Source organism: Colletotrichum orchidophilum (genome assembly GCF_001831195.1).
Source record: "Colletotrichum orchidophilum strain IMI 309357 chromosome Unknown Scaffold_85.1, whole genome shotgun sequence".
In the NCBI taxonomy this organism is placed as follows: domain Eukaryota; kingdom Fungi; phylum Ascomycota; class Sordariomycetes; order Glomerellales; family Glomerellaceae; genus Colletotrichum; species Colletotrichum orchidophilum.
Genome location: NW_019173041.1, coordinates 75,685 through 91,833, shown reverse-complemented (window position 1 = coordinate 91,833; position 16,149 = coordinate 75,685). Strand labels below are relative to the sequence as shown.

The window sequence follows — 16,149 nt, the reverse complement described above, 5'->3', positions numbered from 1 at the left end:
TTTAGCAGGCGCAGCCGCCCGAACAGGTATCAAAAGCCATCGCTGAAAACTCTTGGAACCGACAGCACAAAACAGATGCGGCTAGGTGCGTAGGCCGGTTACTCCGTACTCATCCAATAAGTAACAAGTCCACTGCTCATGTCTGGGGTTGCTAATCAGAGGACCTGCTCAACCAAGACACGGAAGAAAATAGAGACAAACTGTAACTTGTGCTGTTTTTGTGTCTCGGACAGCCCTGCAAATGGTAGGGTCTGTACGTGCTATATTCTTTGTTGCAGCCACCTCACTCGCCAATGCAGATATTCACTGTACTGTAGAAAACTGTCCCAGTAGCTGCTGGCGCTCGGATTCAGATCAGCTCTGGACGGCTCTGGACGTCATATTGCATTTCAACTCGTTCTATAGCCCTTCCATGAACAGCGCCGTGGCTTCTCGTCACTGCGAGGGCTGTGATGGAGAGGTGGTTCGCTGGCCCCTGATCCAGCCTTGTCGCCTCCATGCAAACGGGTGGTTTTATGTATATCTCAGAGGTTGGATCCCATTTTGATGAGTAGCAGCAACTTCTCTTCACATCGCTTCACTAGGAAAAAAAGTGACAATCTATCTCCAAGCAATCATGGTCCTCCTCGCCAAGACTAAATGGCTGAAAAGCACCAACGAGCTCCAAAGCTGCCTCGACATCAACTTCAGCTCTTGTTACAGATGTCAAGGCCACTCCAAAAACAAGCCAACCTGCGATAACCCCATCAACCAAGCGTCTCGATCAGAGCTTCCGTCCGTCGTGCTTTATATCATCAATAGTGGCAGCCTGGCGTCTGCCTCGAACCACCTCGAGCGACTCGCTAAGCTGGTGCTGTGCAAGAGGTCTCATCAAGCCCAGGCTACCGACCTGGCAACGCAATGGAGAAGTCGAATTCGCGTATACCTCGGTATCGGGAGAGATTCTGTCGCCTCCAAGAAGGAGTCGAAGGGTTCTGTGCGACCACACAACACAACGACTTCGTCACCTCAGCCGATGAGACGAGCCGCACAAGAGGACAGAACCCCAACTCCAACGACAGCTATCCTCCCAGAAGAGATCAACAAAAAGCTCGCCAGAAAACCTGGGGCACCTTGCCACTGCGAGATAGAACACCAAGGATTCTCCGAGGCTGAAATATCGAGGGCCAAGGCGGTAGAGGAGATGTTGCAGGCGTGGGCGAGGCTTCGAGCATTCGATGAGGAAAGCAAGGTTACGCCTCAGCTGTCGAGGAGGTTGATCGAGCTGGATTTGGATGATTCTACTTGCTGGGAGGTGTTCGTTTCAAAGGGCGTCAGAGGGCGTCAAACGACGATCAACGATGGCGATGATACAAGAGAAAGGAGTCGAAAAGAGTGATGATTGACATATTAGCTTCACTTTGATGAGAGTCAGGCGCGAAGATCCGGGATGTATAGCAGTGCAGATAGGAACAAAAGCAAACAGCTCCAATAACAACATTGCGAGGTTACAATCATGGGCACGTTATTCCCATTACTCCAGCGCCTGGTTCCAGGGCTCCCACGTCTGCTTTTCATAATTCGCCATACATTTAACCTTTTCAGGGGGATCAGCCTTCCAGTCCACCTTGAAGTCTTCGATTGCGTCCTCGTCTCCCACCCACTGACTGGTGTAGCCCTTTGCCGCTTTGATCTTCCTCGCCGCATCGTCGCTGTATTCCAAGTTGATGCTCGGCACCACCGCAATCTTGCCAAACCCGGCATTCCACATATCCTTGCAGAACAGCTGCGGCTCACCCTGATAACACTCGCCCGGCCTCGGCGCCCTGAAGCTCACGAGACGATCCAGCAGCGGCCTCGCCGTCATCGCCACGGCCCCGTTCCAGCACGAGAATACCTGCAGCGGCTTGTGGTCAAAGAACCGCCGCCGCGAGGTGTCCTCATTCCAAAAGATGTTCCACGCCGAGTTCCAGTTGCCGTCGGGCGGGATCTCGAAGAAGGAATCGCCCGCAATGGTGCGGCTGATCCACACGTCGTAAAAAGTCGGATCTGGGCCGACGTAGGTCCAGTCAAAGCCGCAGGTCATATCGGCGCCCAGGTACAGCCGCTGGTGCGCGAGCTCGAGGATGTCTTCCAGGCAAATGGCCACGTCGTTGAGGAAGAGGACCACGGCGTCGGCGGCGTACTTTGAGGGGTCGCCGGAGACAAGGGGCGCGAGGGCCATGTTGCGCAGTTTGGCGAGCTTGGAGATGCGGTCCCCCGCGCTGGGGTCGAGATCGCTCCGGGAGAAATGATACTCGGTGCCGAGCTTCTCAATCTCCGGGCGGAGGAGGTGGAGGATCTCGTAAGTACCGTCACCGGAGTTGCCTTCCACTATCGAGAGGACGCAGTTCTGCGGGCCCAGGAAGCGCAGGGCTTCGACGATGGAGCCCAGCAGCCGCGGAAGGAGGTGTGCCTTCTCGCGTATGTTTAGGGCGATGAAGAACTTGGATTTCTTGAGGGCAGTGATGGGTTTGAGGTACTGGTAGCGTGAGATGTCGGGGCGGGGGCAGTCCAGCCTGGGTAGAGATTTGTCGTCTGCGTCGAGGATTGCGTTGATGTATAGCGATGCGTTTCTAATGTGTTCCGGGTTGGCGTCCGGTAATGTGGAGCTGACGCCCACCGGCACCCGCGTCGGCGTCGGCGTGATCGCCGGCGATGCTGTGGCGGTGTTTGTCCGATTTCCCCCATTGTGTGGGGCTGCGCCGTGTGCTTCCTCGGTCGGGTTTGGCTTTCCTGAGTCAAGTGTCAGTCAATTAGTCTTCTTTCGACATCGGGTTTGACGAGGCAGGTGAGTTGTGTGGTGAAGGTCGTACGGAATGACTTGTCCGCGACGTCAAAGTATTCGCGCTCTGAGAACAGATCGTATGCGACCAGCAAGCTGATGATCAATAGGCACACTACGCTCGCCCGTGCGATAGTGCTGAGTCTCCGTCTCGGCATGGTCTGCTCACGAAGAATCGAGCACTACATTACTATCGTGATCCGAGAGGCGTAAAAAGCCAGGAGGGGGAAGGACATAAAGAAAAGGAAGGAGAGTTGGAATCATCAGCCTTGAGTGTGACAGAATGGATGTACGGGCAAACGCGTCTCTCCGACTTGGAACACACAGCAATGGGCATATCAAGAGGGGGGGCTTGTCCAACCTTGTGCCAATGCCATTGAGGACCACCAAGTAACCTAGATGCGCGCCCTGTCGGACGGTCGACATCCGTGGAGTCCGTTGGTCGGGGGCAGGAAGAGACGCAAAGTTTCTGAGCACATCGTCCCCCCGGTAAAAGAAATCAGGTGCAAGGGCTCTCTGCGGGCGCTTAACCACGCGATTCGCACACGCGGCCTGGTTGGTCCACTACAGTACACCATGATGAACCCGCAGCCAAGGCGGTTTCTCATGCGTTCTGGTCTTCATCATGTTGGTTCTGGATGTTCGGTCCATTGCGCCCATCTCCCTAACCTAATCTTCCAGTCTCACCCGGGGACTGTACCCGGAGCATACCTCCTTATATTTTCCTCTTCCCCTGGTCAGCTCTCCGCTGAGGCGCACACAGAAACTTGCTCCCTCACGATGCATGGGTGTTGTTGATAGATGCGCCCAGGACTCGATAATCATACGGTGATTCACCGAAGCCGAAGGGAAATGAGATACCAGGGTGTTACCAGATTGTCGGGACAGAACAGAACAAGTTCCCAGTGCCCTCCTTCTAAACTCTCGCCTGTTTGCAAGTTTGTCCTCGAATGGAGCCAAACACAATGGAGAAATATGCCAAGAAGACCGCCCACGAGCCTCGCGTCGAGTCTCTCTCCCACATGAAGGCCTACGTTGCCATGGCCATGAGCTGAGAAGGCTGGATCTCCTCGCCTCGGCGGTTTGCTGCGCTACGTATATAGTTTGGTTGTCTTCCTACCGCCACGTTTCCTGTCTAACATGCTTGCTGTTTATTTTTCTCGTTCTGCGGGCTGTCCGTCCTTTTCGTTGAATTTCGTTATGCGACAACGCGATATCTATCGTTCCGTACAGTTCCCTGCTCATTGCACCTCTACGATAATCTTTGGTCACACAAAATCCGCCTCAAGTTATTATAGCTACATCTTTCGCGTGGAACCGGCGTCAAACAATCAAACAATATAGCAAATCTCGGGTCACACTAGAATGCCATTTGGAGCTTCTCTACCAACCCTTCGATCAAGCCTGGAAAAGTACCAAACAAAAGAAGAACGGGAAAAGGCCATCCTGGGTGGTCTACCAAGAACTACAAACAGGAAAGTCCTGCTGTATCTCTTTCACTTTCGAGTGGCTTTGGTCGTCTCAGTGCCGCTTACCAGTATGCCCCGAGCTCTTCTCCTGTTTGTTCTTCTGTTTGCTCTGGGATGCCATCCCGTCCTAGCAATTAACCTCCGTTTTGCGCCCGTTTCACCGCCAAAGCCAACAAAGACTCCTTCGCGAAATGGGACCAATACCTGGGATGATGACCTCAAAAGACGCCAAGTCACTTCGATATTGACCGTGTGTGGATACTACGAAGGCGATCCGATAAAGTCGAGGACGGCCGACCCGGGCTACGGCTGCCGCGAGGACATAGACCGCGGGCTCTGGGGGTTTTGCCCCACGACCGTGATGCTTGCAAAGGATTGCGGACTAGCTGGCAACTGCGTCGACTCTCACTACTGCAGTCTTGGCTGCGGGAAGACGGGCATCACAGGCTTGACGACTTTTAGTTGGTGAGTTCTCTCTGTTGCAAGACACAACGGAAAAGAGTCTCACATAAATGAAATAGTGAAAAGGATCGATTCTGTTCTACCGTTATACTCGAAGGAGGGTTTGAAGGAGGCTTCTCATATATCGCATGTGGTGCCGCAGCTACAGTAGAGACTTTGCTCAAAGAACCAACAGTCGCCACTGTCCCCAGCATCACTGTCACTTCGGAGGCACCCTCGTCTGCTTCGGACACCACGATACGGTCGGTCGCATCTCCGTCCGCAACTCAAACGACTTTGCCACCAAGCCAGATAACTTCCCCGGGAGACGGAACCAAGTCGTCCGAGGGGTCCAGTAATACGGGCGCCATCGTCGGCGGCGTCGTTGGCGGCGTCGCAATCATCTGTGTCACTGTTATTGTTGCCATTTGCATTATGCGACGTAAGAAGCGAACCGGGGAACCTCAGGGGAAGCGGAGAAGCCGCTTCAGGTCATGGGGGAGGTCATCCTCAAAGCCTCCCAACTACGAACTGAGTGAAGCTCTTCAGACAGATACAAACGAGGACAACACAGAACATAACAAAATGTACGTCGGGCGGGGCCCGTCCGAAGTGTATGGATCAGAGCCTCGAAGAGACCCGCCTGCTCCTGTTGAGTTGCCGGGCGCCTCTCCCGTGGAGCTTCCGAGGAGTAGAGGTTAATGGATTTTACTTACAGGGTCGTGCCTATGCATACTCATAACAGAACCGAGCCACGAAGACAATGGTGAACCAGCAAAGTTAAGAAGATTGGATGAGCATACTCATACACTACGGCCTTTCTTTAATGAATCAATTCAAGTCCATACGAGAACCCGTAACATCTTAGACAGTACCCCAGGCGTCTTCAGATGACCCATGTCACCGGCGACCGCCATAAGACGTAATATGTAAACGCTTTTTGTGTATTCGTAGGTGCTAAACGACAACACGTAGCTATGCTATGAGTGGACGCAGTTTTCGCTGATTCATGATCATATCCTTTTTTGAAAATCCCAACCAATTCCTTCTCTCCTCGAGGAAGGGCTCAGTCGCCGACACAGAAACGCCGAACATTGGTAACGCTTATTTCTTCCTTCCCTCCATTTCCTTGGACCATACATATACGTCTGCACCTTGGCATCTCTTTCTATGTTCCATGTAGCTTTTGGTTGAGGCCCAACAGGAGCTGCTTCACCGAGTTCATCAAGTGCGACTCGATCCCGTCAAAGCCTGCTGCAGGAGACCCCGAAGTGCTGGCTTCCGTAGGCGGGGGTACTATGCTCGCGTCTGCCAGGCCCAACACTCGATCAATGGCAGACAGAGTGACTGCCTCAGCCTTGGCCTCGCCGATTCTGCTCTTGAGGGCATTCGACGAAACGTTCTTGAACCCAAGGAGGGAATTGAACACCTTGGAATCAAAGACATTGGTCGGCCCAGTGGGAGTGGGCGTACCCCCCGACCCGGGAGTGTTGCTTCGGGTAGAGAAACCGTCTAGGAGTTTCTGTATTCCCTTCATACAGATATCCTCCATGGTCTGGTTCTCTGTCGCGGCACTCTTGAGTCCCAGACAGCGGTTGAGGGCAGACATGACAATGGCCTCTGCCTTGGGGTTTTTGGCCTTCTTCAAGTTTTCAATGAGACCATTTTTGAGGCCATTGACAGCTGAGAGCAGCCTAGGCTGAATGACGGGACGTGGTTCGGATTGTGCTGCCGGTGGTGTGGGCGTAGGTCGAGCTTGCTGCGGCAGAGTAGCAGCGGGTATCTGTGGTAGTTGCGCTCCAGGGATGGCGGCTGGGGCAGGTTGTGTAATGGGCGTTGCTGAAGTTGGGGCGGCGCCATCTTCGGTCTTGACGGCGGTATGGGTTGGAGGTGGCCTCGAAGCGTACGGCGAACTGTACGTGGAAGGTTGCCCTGCGACACCTTGAGGCCGTGCGATGACAGCAGCCGCCCCATACCCAGGGAGTGTCGCTGGCGCCACTGGTTGTGAGGTCACTGGTGGAGCGGCCTGGGTAGGGTTTGGCGCCACTCCGGGAGGAGAGTACTGTGGCGTCCTGGCAGCTGTCTGCGCTTGCTGCCCGGCGTAGGCTTGCGCATGGTAGTTATGAGGAAGATGCTGATAGCCGGGCGGCATGTGACTCTGTTGCTGGGCGTACTGGGTGTACATTGGATGGTTGTAGTGACCGTAACCCGCACTCAAAGAACGATCTGGTGACGTAGCCTTGCGCTTCTTGCCGGCATCGAGTTCGACACCGGGCACCCTGGACCACAAGCCTGTCGTGTCGTCCTTCTTGAATGCTTCGTTGCCAATGAGGTTATGCCGCACACTAGACTCCCAGCCCTTCGTCTCCGTGTGGAAGTAGAACCAGGGGTATCTCTGAGTAATTCGCTTGTAAATCTGTTTGAGGGTGAGACCGTCAGGCCCTGCCGCGGTAAGGGTCTCGTCGATGAGCACTCCGTAATTCTTGTTTGGCTTCTGCAGCTGCTCCTCCGTGTAGTCCTCAATCTTGAGTTCGAGAGGCGGCGACTTTGGCCGGGCCTTCTTCTCCTTCTTCTCTCTAGCGCGTCGTTCGGCATCTGATCCTTCGGCACCGTCTTCACCCTTGGGTTTCCGAGGTTTGTATTTGCGCTTCTCTGGCCGATCTCCTCCTTCATCTGGCAGAGGGTGTTTCCGAGGGCGACCGACCTTCCTCTTGATAGGGGGCTCTCCGGGAGGAGGCTGTGGGACCGTCTTCTTGGCCATCTCCTGCTGGGCCTTCTTAAGCAGCCGCTGCTCTCGCTTGGACATGATTCCGTTCTTTGGTGGTCTGCCGGGTCCTCTCTTTTTGTTCAGGTAACCTAATGGAGCACCTCCCATCAGAAGATGCACCATCTCTTGGTCCTCTGCCTTGACCTCTGTAGTAGGCTGGATATCGTCTGCTTCCTCTCCATAATCCAGGGACATCTCTCCTTCGGCATCAGCTTCGGCGTCAGCATCAGCATCAACATCAACTTCGGCGTCTGCTTCAGCATCGGCCTCATCGTCAGCGTCCGCTTGTGCTCTTGCTGCTTCTGCTGCGTCAGCGGCTGCTTCTGCGGCTGCCTCTTCTGCGGCTGCTGCTGCTTCCGCCTTAGCTTCTGCCTCAGCCTCGGCCTTAGTGCTACTTTCAGCCTCGACTTCCTCTTCCTCTGCTTCGACATCGGACATGTCTACGTCCGATGGTGCTGGCGAGCTAAGTGAAGAATCGCTTGTGTCGTCGAGGCCGTTGCCATGTGAGGCTTCAAACTCGAAGCTCATCTCCTTTCCACCCGTCGCCTTCTTCTTGAGTTTCTCCTCCTCTTCTACATACTCTTCGGCGCCTGTCCGGCCTTCTGGAACACCATTAATCACGAAGCGGAAATCAACATCTTTGATCTGCAGGTGATCGCCACTCCGAAGCACGGCGACACCTTCCTTATGGTGCACCTCGTCGATGAAGAACCCGTTCTTGTGAAGTGGGATAGCCTCAAAGACCCCCTCTCTCTTATTGAATTGGATTTTGAGGTGCTCTCTTGAGATAGCCTTGGTTTTGCTGGCGATATCAGGTCCGGGCGAGTGGATGCCGACGAAAGGAACGTGATGAGGAGAGGGCCGTAATGAAGCCAGATCCACGGCTGCAGCACCTGGTGTGTGCGAGACATACTGCCGATTTGAGATGAGCTTCTCCTGTGACTCATCCTCTTCCTGCTTCTGCGATGATCCAGTGCTGGTCGTCTTGCGGCGCTTGGCCGGTCGCCCTTCTCCTTCACTGTCGGACTCGGGTCCCAGCATGCCTCCCTCTTCACTGACGTATGACTTGCTGAACTTTCCCGGGCCGTGTCTGATGGGAGAGGGAGGCGGAAGACCCTCGCGTTCGTATTCTTCCGCCTTCTTGCGATAGGCATCGTCGCGCTTCTGGTCTCTTCGCGCCTGGTTCAGGGCCTTCTGATCACGACCGATAATGACGGCATAAGTGGTCATCTGGAAGACACTGTCGGCGAATTCTATACGCGCGAATGACTCGAGGCCTTGTGTTGCTACGGCGAGGTTGTGCGTGCTTGCGACGAGCGGATCGTGACCGTTGCCCAAGGTGCTCGGGAGAGTGACCTGGGCTGGCGTGACGGTCGGAGGCGGTGATATCTGATTGGACATTTGATTGCCAGCCATATGCGCAAGAGCCATCATCATATAGGCATGGTCCATGTTCGGCATCGGGGTGTGTGGGAAGGACGAGGCGAAGGGGTCGGCGTCGACATGGACGGCTGAGGCCGGCTGCGACATTGTCGCGGGTGGAGCGCTGCCGGCGTCGGCATCGGCCATGAACGTATCGACGGCCCCAGAGGCGGTTTGTTGTTTGGTCGACGCGTCGTCGGTAGGTTGATGTGCGGTTATAGGTGCGTCGGCGCGCGATGGTTGCTGCTGGTCGGTAGCGGTGGTGGCAATGTGATTGTTGTCGTCGGGGTCAGGTCGGCCTGGTGTCGTCGTCTTGTGCTTGGGCGGCGGCGTGGTCGGAACGGGCGCCAGGCCATTTTGGCCGGCGTTGGACGAAGTCATCGCTGCTCTGTAGTCGCACAGATCAGCTCCTTCGCCATCGGCAAGCCAAGAGAGGCGATTAGGTCAGGCGCGACGAGGTTTGGACCTGAGGCAGGCTGCGATCGAGACGAGCGATGCCAAAAAAATCGGCGTTGAACAATTCAGTCCTGGCTGCGATTGACAGGGTCGACGGAAGCGTCTCTGATTGGCTGTCGGTGAGATTCACCGTGGACACTGAACAAACCAGCCTTCTTCCCCGCGCTGTACAAGTACTCAAGTACCTTTTTCCTTCCAATAGGAGGAAAGAGCCTCCAGTCCAGCCCGACCCTGCCCAGCCAGGTCCTTCCTTTTCAGCGTCTCCGTCGCTGCCTTCCTTCCCTCCTTTTGTTCATCCTTCATTCGGGAATTGAGTTGGAAAGCTCCTGCCCATGTGCCAACGCATGCTGCTTCCGTCTCACTCACATTCGCAACTGCAGCTTTCCACCACAACCCGATGGAACACGCTCCCCAATTCCATTGAAGATATGACTCATCCTGTCATGGACCCTTTCATGCAGCCAATTGCCTTTGTATGCGGGCTTCAATGCCTCAGCCTTGGACCCAGCGCTTTGGTTCGACCAGGTGTTGCGGTGAGCAGCAAGGCTGTTCACGATGCATCGTCGGTCAAGGTCCGAGAAAAAGCCTCATTCGACTCCTTGCAGAGCACTCAGAGGTATCCGTACGGAGAGAAAAGCATACCTCCCTTACCAGTAACCACCCTGCGTAGATCGCCCACTCTTTCCGACTTCAGTGCCCACTTCTCTCGGTCACGCCCCAATAGTAGGTCGTCTTTCGGTGAAGGAGATGCTCCAGTAGCCCCTCACCTCTGAGATCTCAAGGTAGTTGGTTTATCTCAAGAGGGTGTATGCTAGCAAATAATAGATACTGTAACTGTGTTTAATATAGATATGCCATGTGGACTATTTGGCCCTTGAATTGGATAGAAAAATGCGCAGGGTAGCCCCTCTCCTCGCTGTTCGTGATCCTTGGAAGGACGTTGTATACCACACGAACTCAACTTGAAAAGCAGATTGTTTATGAAGCCGCTATGGTAGAGGAGGATTTTGGTTTGGAATCCTCATTCCTTTCTCTCTTCCTGCCCATCGTGTAACCGTCTGTCATTGAGCAGACGTCGAACATGTCGCAAGTTCAAATGTTGGAGGTTTGACAAACGGCCGGCACCCGTGATATAAGGCAATTCTTCAAGAGGTGCAGTACGTATAAGGGCCGCATCTCAATACCTAGGAATTCATTTTGAGTGAGCCAAGCGGGCCAAGCGCCCATAAGCCCTACAGACTATTGCCGCACACATGGATAGATCGTTCTCCTCGACAAGTCGGGCGCGTCAAAATCAAAGAAGAAGCCGTATATCATCCTTTAAACCACTAACTCAGAAGCGGCGCTCGCTCACCAAATAGAGACCGGCCACGTCTAGATTCCCACCACTTCTGCGTCCTCTCCGAGACCCGGTACGCCCAAAAACAGAACATACCCGCAATGAAGCCAATAGCATCATTCCTAAACGCAAGGAGCCCGGCCGTAGTCATCAGCATGACGGTCCACCTCTCAGCCCTCTGGTCATCAGAAAGCGAGCGATGCTTCCGAACGATCCCCCCGCCGCCCTCGTTGCCGGCGGCGCTCTCCCACAGGTCAGAAGCCCCGTGGTTCAGACTGTGCCCGGCCTTGGCGAGCTCGAGGCCGGCGGCGATCACCATGACGCCCAGCAGGCTCTTTGGGTAGTGCGTAAGCAGGCCAATGAGGGAATTTCCAAAGAGGAGGCCCAGGACGATCTTGAAGAGGCCCAGAATGATGACACTCGCGCCGCTGCGCGCCCCAAAGCGGTACTGGGCGGCCAGCCCGCCCGCGCCGTGGCACACGGGCATGGCGCCCCACCAGGTGCCGACCAGATTCATAACGCCGACGCTGATGCCCATGGCGGTGACTGACGGCGTGGGTATGTCCGGCAGCAGGTCCGCCGCGAGAGCGCTCACTGCGATGACCGAGTTCAAGGTGGTGAGCGGGAGCTGGCCGATGGCCATGGACAACGGCTTGTACTTGAACCAGTCGAGGTTCCAGTGCACCAAGTGAGGGTGCCAGAGACTGGGAACCGGGAGGTAGGTGTGCGGGTCGTCGTGCGAAGTGATGATGGAGATGAACGCGAAGACGAGCGACAGGACAAAGATGTGCAGCGCATAGGGGAATCGCGGCAGCCCCTGGGTGAAGATGAGCACGAGGAAGGCGGCCAAGGCCCACAGCTTGTTGTCGAGGACGGGATGAGTCCAGTGAAGGTCCCTGAGCAGGCCGGAGCCGGCGGCCATGACGAGGGAGAGACCGGCGCCGAGCTGGATGCCCTTGACGACAGGGACGGGGACATTTCGCGTGACCCAGCGCAGCAAGCCTGTGAGACTCATGACTAGGACGGCCATACTGACCCACTGGCCTGCGGCCATGACGGTTCTGATGCCACCATATTCGGACCGTGATATGGCTGCCGCGGCGATGGCCTACTACAGTAGTCAGTATGCACAGCTGCTTCTTCGATATGGATATCTGAGCACTCGCCTTCATCGGCTGGACTGGAAGCGGGATGCCGAAGACGGCGCCGGTCACAACGTTAAAGATGCCCGAAAACACCAGCGTGCTATCGAGATAGATGGAGTTCTGGACGGCAAGGGCAATCATTAGAGGAAGAAGGGTTCCTAGATCACCAAGAGCGCCAGAGACCTCTGCGGCGGGTGAGCCGCGCAGGGTTGCGACATTATGTCGATGGACTCGTTTTAGATGACTGAGAACCGTCATGATGCGGGGGACTAGACGAGTTCCCGACTTGTGGGAAAAGTGGCAATGAAAGATTAAAGATACAACTATTAGAAAACTTGCAAAATGGTGGATTCACGCCAGAGATGTTAAATTCTGACTGTGATTTGAATGTCAAAATGTAGCCGATTTATCGTTTCGTTGGGCTATATGGTGGCTGGCGACGCCCTCGGGATGATATTGGCAGCATTACAGGTCAGCATCCCGTCCCGGGCGCGACGAGTCCCGACTATTGGTGGAGTTCGGAGGAAGGAACTCCTCGGCCGGAAGTTTCAGTTGGCGGTGATTGGTCGCTTGATCTTCAGTGCTGGGTGCCCCCGCCGTTGTACCCAGCCCATGGCCTGCCACGCCTGCCACCTTCAGCGCACCTTCAATCTTCAGGTAGGTACGGATATTGATGGGCCGACTTGCTTGAGTAAACATTTCGTCATAGACCGATTGAACGGGTCCGCCAATGATCTGATCCAGCGTCGCTGGACGACTACAATGAGAGAGATTACATAAGACAACCTACTGTTCATGTACACTACCTAGCCTAACGGTACCTAGTGAAAGCAGTGGAGAATTGTAGACAAGATGACTGAGCTGGCTGACGACCGACCGTGAAGTAGACGAGGTGACCGTCTAGCTACCTAGGACGGGCGCATGCGGGATATAAATGCTTGTTCCCAAGAGCCTGTTCTTGCGATAAGCAATAAGCGCCGGATTGGATCCATCCATGGGAGGAGGTTGGGCAAAGAATTACGGATAGAAGAAAGGAAAAGGCTCGTGCTGGGGCAGCGGAAGGGACGGCGGGCGGAATTCGGCCTGGACGGATGCTAAGGCTACCCATGTGTCTTACTGGGCGAGGAGACCCGGCCGGTGAATGCATCGCGTCTTGAAGCTCCGAGGAAACGAGTTGTTTACCTGAGCTTGACTTACCTTACAACAGTGATACAGTCTGGGCCCAAGGCGGGAAAGACGGGTGCGGGATGACTGATCAGGTGAGGGTTTGGCGGGGTGGCTGGGCCGCGGAACCAGCAGCTATCGGCCCTGACTAGGCGCGACGACCGATCCGATTGCGATGGGCTGGTTGGCGTGATACCTAGGTACTGTGGAATAAGGAAGTCGATGCAATGTGACGGACAAGGGAACAATGGGGCTTGCCTGTCAGCGGAGCACAAACGATGCAATCCCTTCCATTGCCATGTAACCCTCAGCTTGTCTCCCGGCGGGTGATGTCTTCTCTTTGTCCATCGTCCTCCTTTTTTCTCTCTCAGAGCTGGACTGATGTGCTATACTATTCGTACCTCGGGCTGGATAATGGAGTAAGCTAACCCCGCGTAGGTGCTGTGCTGATCTCCTTGCTTGGCCGAGGCTCAGTCAAATGGCCGATTCCGGCAGTTTCTTGGCCCAACTCAAAAAGGCTCATGGTCATGAATCAAGTGGCCTGGTTGCCAACCCTTTGCCAACCTACCCGCAGCAGCTTGGCCGGGCGCAGTCTGACAGCTCGAGGAGGGTAGGTCCGTAGGACTGACACAAGAAAGATTTTGCTGTGTATCCGTACGCCTCGCTACTCCAAGAGCCCTGGAGTTGAGGCCATCTCAGGCGCCGATACTGCCAAGGCTTGTCGACGTTGAGGCGAGGTGATTTGCCAAGGGTGCGCAAATTTCGAGCGCTTGGTAGCAGGGTACGAAGGAATAAACCTTTGTCGTACAAATGGAGAGACGACAATAACAAGAAAGAAAAATGGGACGGGACTGAGGTTACTAAGTGCATGTGCGGTCAAGTTTCAACAGAGGTGAGCATGGCAAGGGCATCCTTCGGTCGGACAGGTACGCTTCGTCTGCTGTGGTATTCCCGAGAAATCTCCCCCAGCGAAACTTTGGAAAATCGGTGAGGGCGGAAGACCAGACCAACACTACGGAAGGAATTACTACGCAACAAACCAACCGTCATTTTCGTCATGAAGGGGCGGTGGCGGCAGCGACTAACCCAAGCAGAGTCGGGACTCGGACGAGCCCAAGTGATGACAGAGAGCTTGAAAGAGTCTGTCTTGTAGTCAGGATTGTGTGGTTACTGTGGTGTTGCTGGTGTGTCTGGTGTGTCTGGTGTGTCTGGTACATGCAAACGACCTCGAGAGCGCCTACGGCCACGAGGTGTTGCAGCGATAACGTAAGGTACAGTCTACAGAAGCAGCCCACAACCCGGCGGAGGTCTATGAACCGGTGGCCCTGCGAACCATCGGAAGAGAGTGCCAGGGCCTGATCCCGGCTCCGGCCCCATGAGATGACCCATCTCATCCAATGGTCCGCCCAGTCTGGCAGACTCTGTGCGCAACAAGCAGCGAAGCACCAAACTCAGGACGGACTATTTCGTCTGGAAGGGGATCATGGTCATGACTTGTGACTTTTGGTGACGATGGGATCCCAAAGTGGGTAAGAAGAGTAAGGTAGTCTGATGTCGGTAAGCGGTAGGAAATTCCCGCAGCGAGAAGGAAAGAGAGTAAACAGCAAAGGAGTTGGGGACCAACAGAGCAAAGACGGGCTGCAAGTGCTGTGTCGGGCGAGGTTGTGTAGGTGGTGGTGACAGGGTACCTGGAGCGATCAGGCGTGGATTCTCCACAACGGATGCCTGTGGTGACCCTGCCGTGTTCCCGGCATCCATGGAGACAAGCTTTTTCTGTTAGCTTGCTCGCTTGGCGCCATTCTCTCTGCCACTAACAGCGCACCGCGACCGCCGATGCCACCTCACGAGTACACCTCGCGACTTGCCAAAGCGCCCAGCAGAGATGACTCTGCCAAGTACCACGACCTGTAAAGATACTTTTCGTCACTTTTCCATCGTCGAGCTTTTTGAGGAAAGCCTGAGACTGACAGGTGCGTTGCCATTGGATCTCTCCTTCTTATTGCTTGCTTCCTGCTTGCGTGCCTTCCTGCTTGCCCATCAGCCGACTATTTGAAGAGCTATTTACTACCTCGCCCACCCTCTCCATCCTCCCGTCCCTACCAACTTCCGGCTCGACCTCTTGATTCACTTTCCCCCCTCCTCCAAAACAGTCACTCGACGATTCCGTAATCAAGCAATCGCTCCCCCAGTTGATTCCCGCCTCCTCTCATAAGGTAATTAGGCTTGTGCTCTCCGCCTCCCCGCGAGCCTTAGAAGCCAAGCTTGGTTTCATTGACGCTGACAAACTGCGCTTTAGGTAGTCGGCCACCCCTCCCCCCAGTCACTTCGATCGAGCCACCAGGTTTCTTTCCCCCACCTCACTCACATCGTCCGACTCGGAACTCTCAGTCTACCAAAGGTAAACATCTCCAATTTCCAATCGCCCAAGTCTCAATTCAGCTATCAAGACTGCTCTCGCCTGTCAATTGGCCTTTTGCGACAACCCAGACGAGACTTGCGCCCAGTATCCAAAAATCACAGGGCACCGTGAAGAAAAACATGTGGATATCTTCCCTAGACGCCAACGCCGGATACCCCGGGAATGACGATGAGCACATCCAAGCTCCCTGGCTCTAAAAAAGAAAGAGAGGCGGTCGTCTCCACAAAATGCCTCAATAGGACAAGCTCCCTCAAGCCTTGTTCTGGTGTTTGTTTTTTCTTCCGACCCTGGCCGCATTGGGCAAGGCATCACTCATCGCAAACAGTCGCCGCGAGCCTTCCACTCATACTTATTAACTCACTTGCCCGTCATCGCTGCCTTCTATCTGATTTTCCCTTCTTACCTTGCCCTCTAATTTTCAAACCGTCGTCCGCTGACACGTCTTCTCTTCCTCCCACAGCCGATTCTCCGCTCAACCCTCCCATCAATATGCCTGCCATCAACACCATCGTCGCCCGCGACGCCGTCCACCAGCTCGCCAAGCGCAAGAACTGGGCCCAGAAAGAGGCCGGTGTCGTGGTCGTCTTCTGTATCGTCTTCATCGTGGCCCTCGGAATCTCTGGGCTCTTGATCTCCAAGTGCCTCGCCAGGCGCAAGGCAGAGAGACAAGCCAAGGAGTCCCAGGCTGCTTAAACCTACTTAATCTCATCATGGCCAAGGGGAG

At 54.9% G+C, this 16,149-nt stretch overlaps 6 protein-coding genes across 6 annotated transcripts; 3 read left to right on the top strand and 3 right to left on the bottom strand.

Annotated features, from left to right (window-relative positions):
• Positions 1-616: 616 nt before the first annotated feature.
• On the top strand, positions 617-1,378 carry CORC01_09415 (uncharacterized protein; the record flags this gene model as incomplete). Its single annotated transcript, XM_022621044.1, has 1 exon — positions 617-1,378. One exon carries the CDS (start codon positions 617-619, stop codon positions 1,376-1,378), a length of 762 nt encoding a protein of 253 aa, XP_022472432.1.
• A 135-nt stretch (positions 1,379-1,513) lies between these two features.
• CORC01_09414 (alpha-1,3-mannosyltransferase CMT1) lies at positions 1,514-2,961 on the bottom strand (the record flags this gene model as incomplete). The annotated part of the gene is made up of 2 exons (XM_022621043.1): positions 1,514-2,754; positions 2,835-2,961. The coding sequence occupies 2 exons, from the start codon at positions 2,959-2,961 to the stop codon at positions 1,514-1,516; spliced, it is 1,368 nt and encodes a 455-aa protein (XP_022472431.1).
• A 1,381-nt stretch (positions 2,962-4,342) lies between these two features.
• Positions 4,343-5,415, top strand: CORC01_09413 (uncharacterized protein; the record flags this gene model as incomplete). The annotated part of the gene is made up of 2 exons (XM_022621042.1): positions 4,343-4,737; positions 4,794-5,415. 2 exons carry the CDS (start codon positions 4,343-4,345, stop codon positions 5,413-5,415), a joined length of 1,017 nt encoding a protein of 338 aa, XP_022472430.1.
• Positions 5,416-5,881: 466 nt separating this feature from the next.
• On the bottom strand, positions 5,882-9,283 carry CORC01_09412 (forkhead domain-containing protein; the record flags this gene model as incomplete). Its single annotated transcript, XM_022621041.1, has 1 exon — positions 5,882-9,283. One exon carries the CDS (start codon positions 9,281-9,283, stop codon positions 5,882-5,884), a length of 3,402 nt encoding a protein of 1,133 aa, XP_022472429.1.
• A 1,403-nt stretch (positions 9,284-10,686) lies between these two features.
• Positions 10,687-12,100, bottom strand: CORC01_09411 (sulfate transporter; the record flags this gene model as incomplete). Its single annotated transcript, XM_022621040.1, has 2 exons — positions 10,687-11,805; positions 11,879-12,100. The coding sequence occupies 2 exons, from the start codon at positions 12,098-12,100 to the stop codon at positions 10,687-10,689; spliced, it is 1,341 nt and encodes a 446-aa protein (XP_022472428.1).
• A 3,814-nt stretch (positions 12,101-15,914) lies between these two features.
• CORC01_09410 (uncharacterized protein) lies at positions 15,915-16,118 on the top strand (the record flags this gene model as incomplete). The annotated part of the gene is made up of 1 exon (XM_022621039.1): positions 15,915-16,118. One exon carries the CDS (start codon positions 15,915-15,917, stop codon positions 16,116-16,118), a length of 204 nt encoding a protein of 67 aa, XP_022472427.1.
• Between the last annotated feature and the right edge of the window lie 31 nt (positions 16,119-16,149).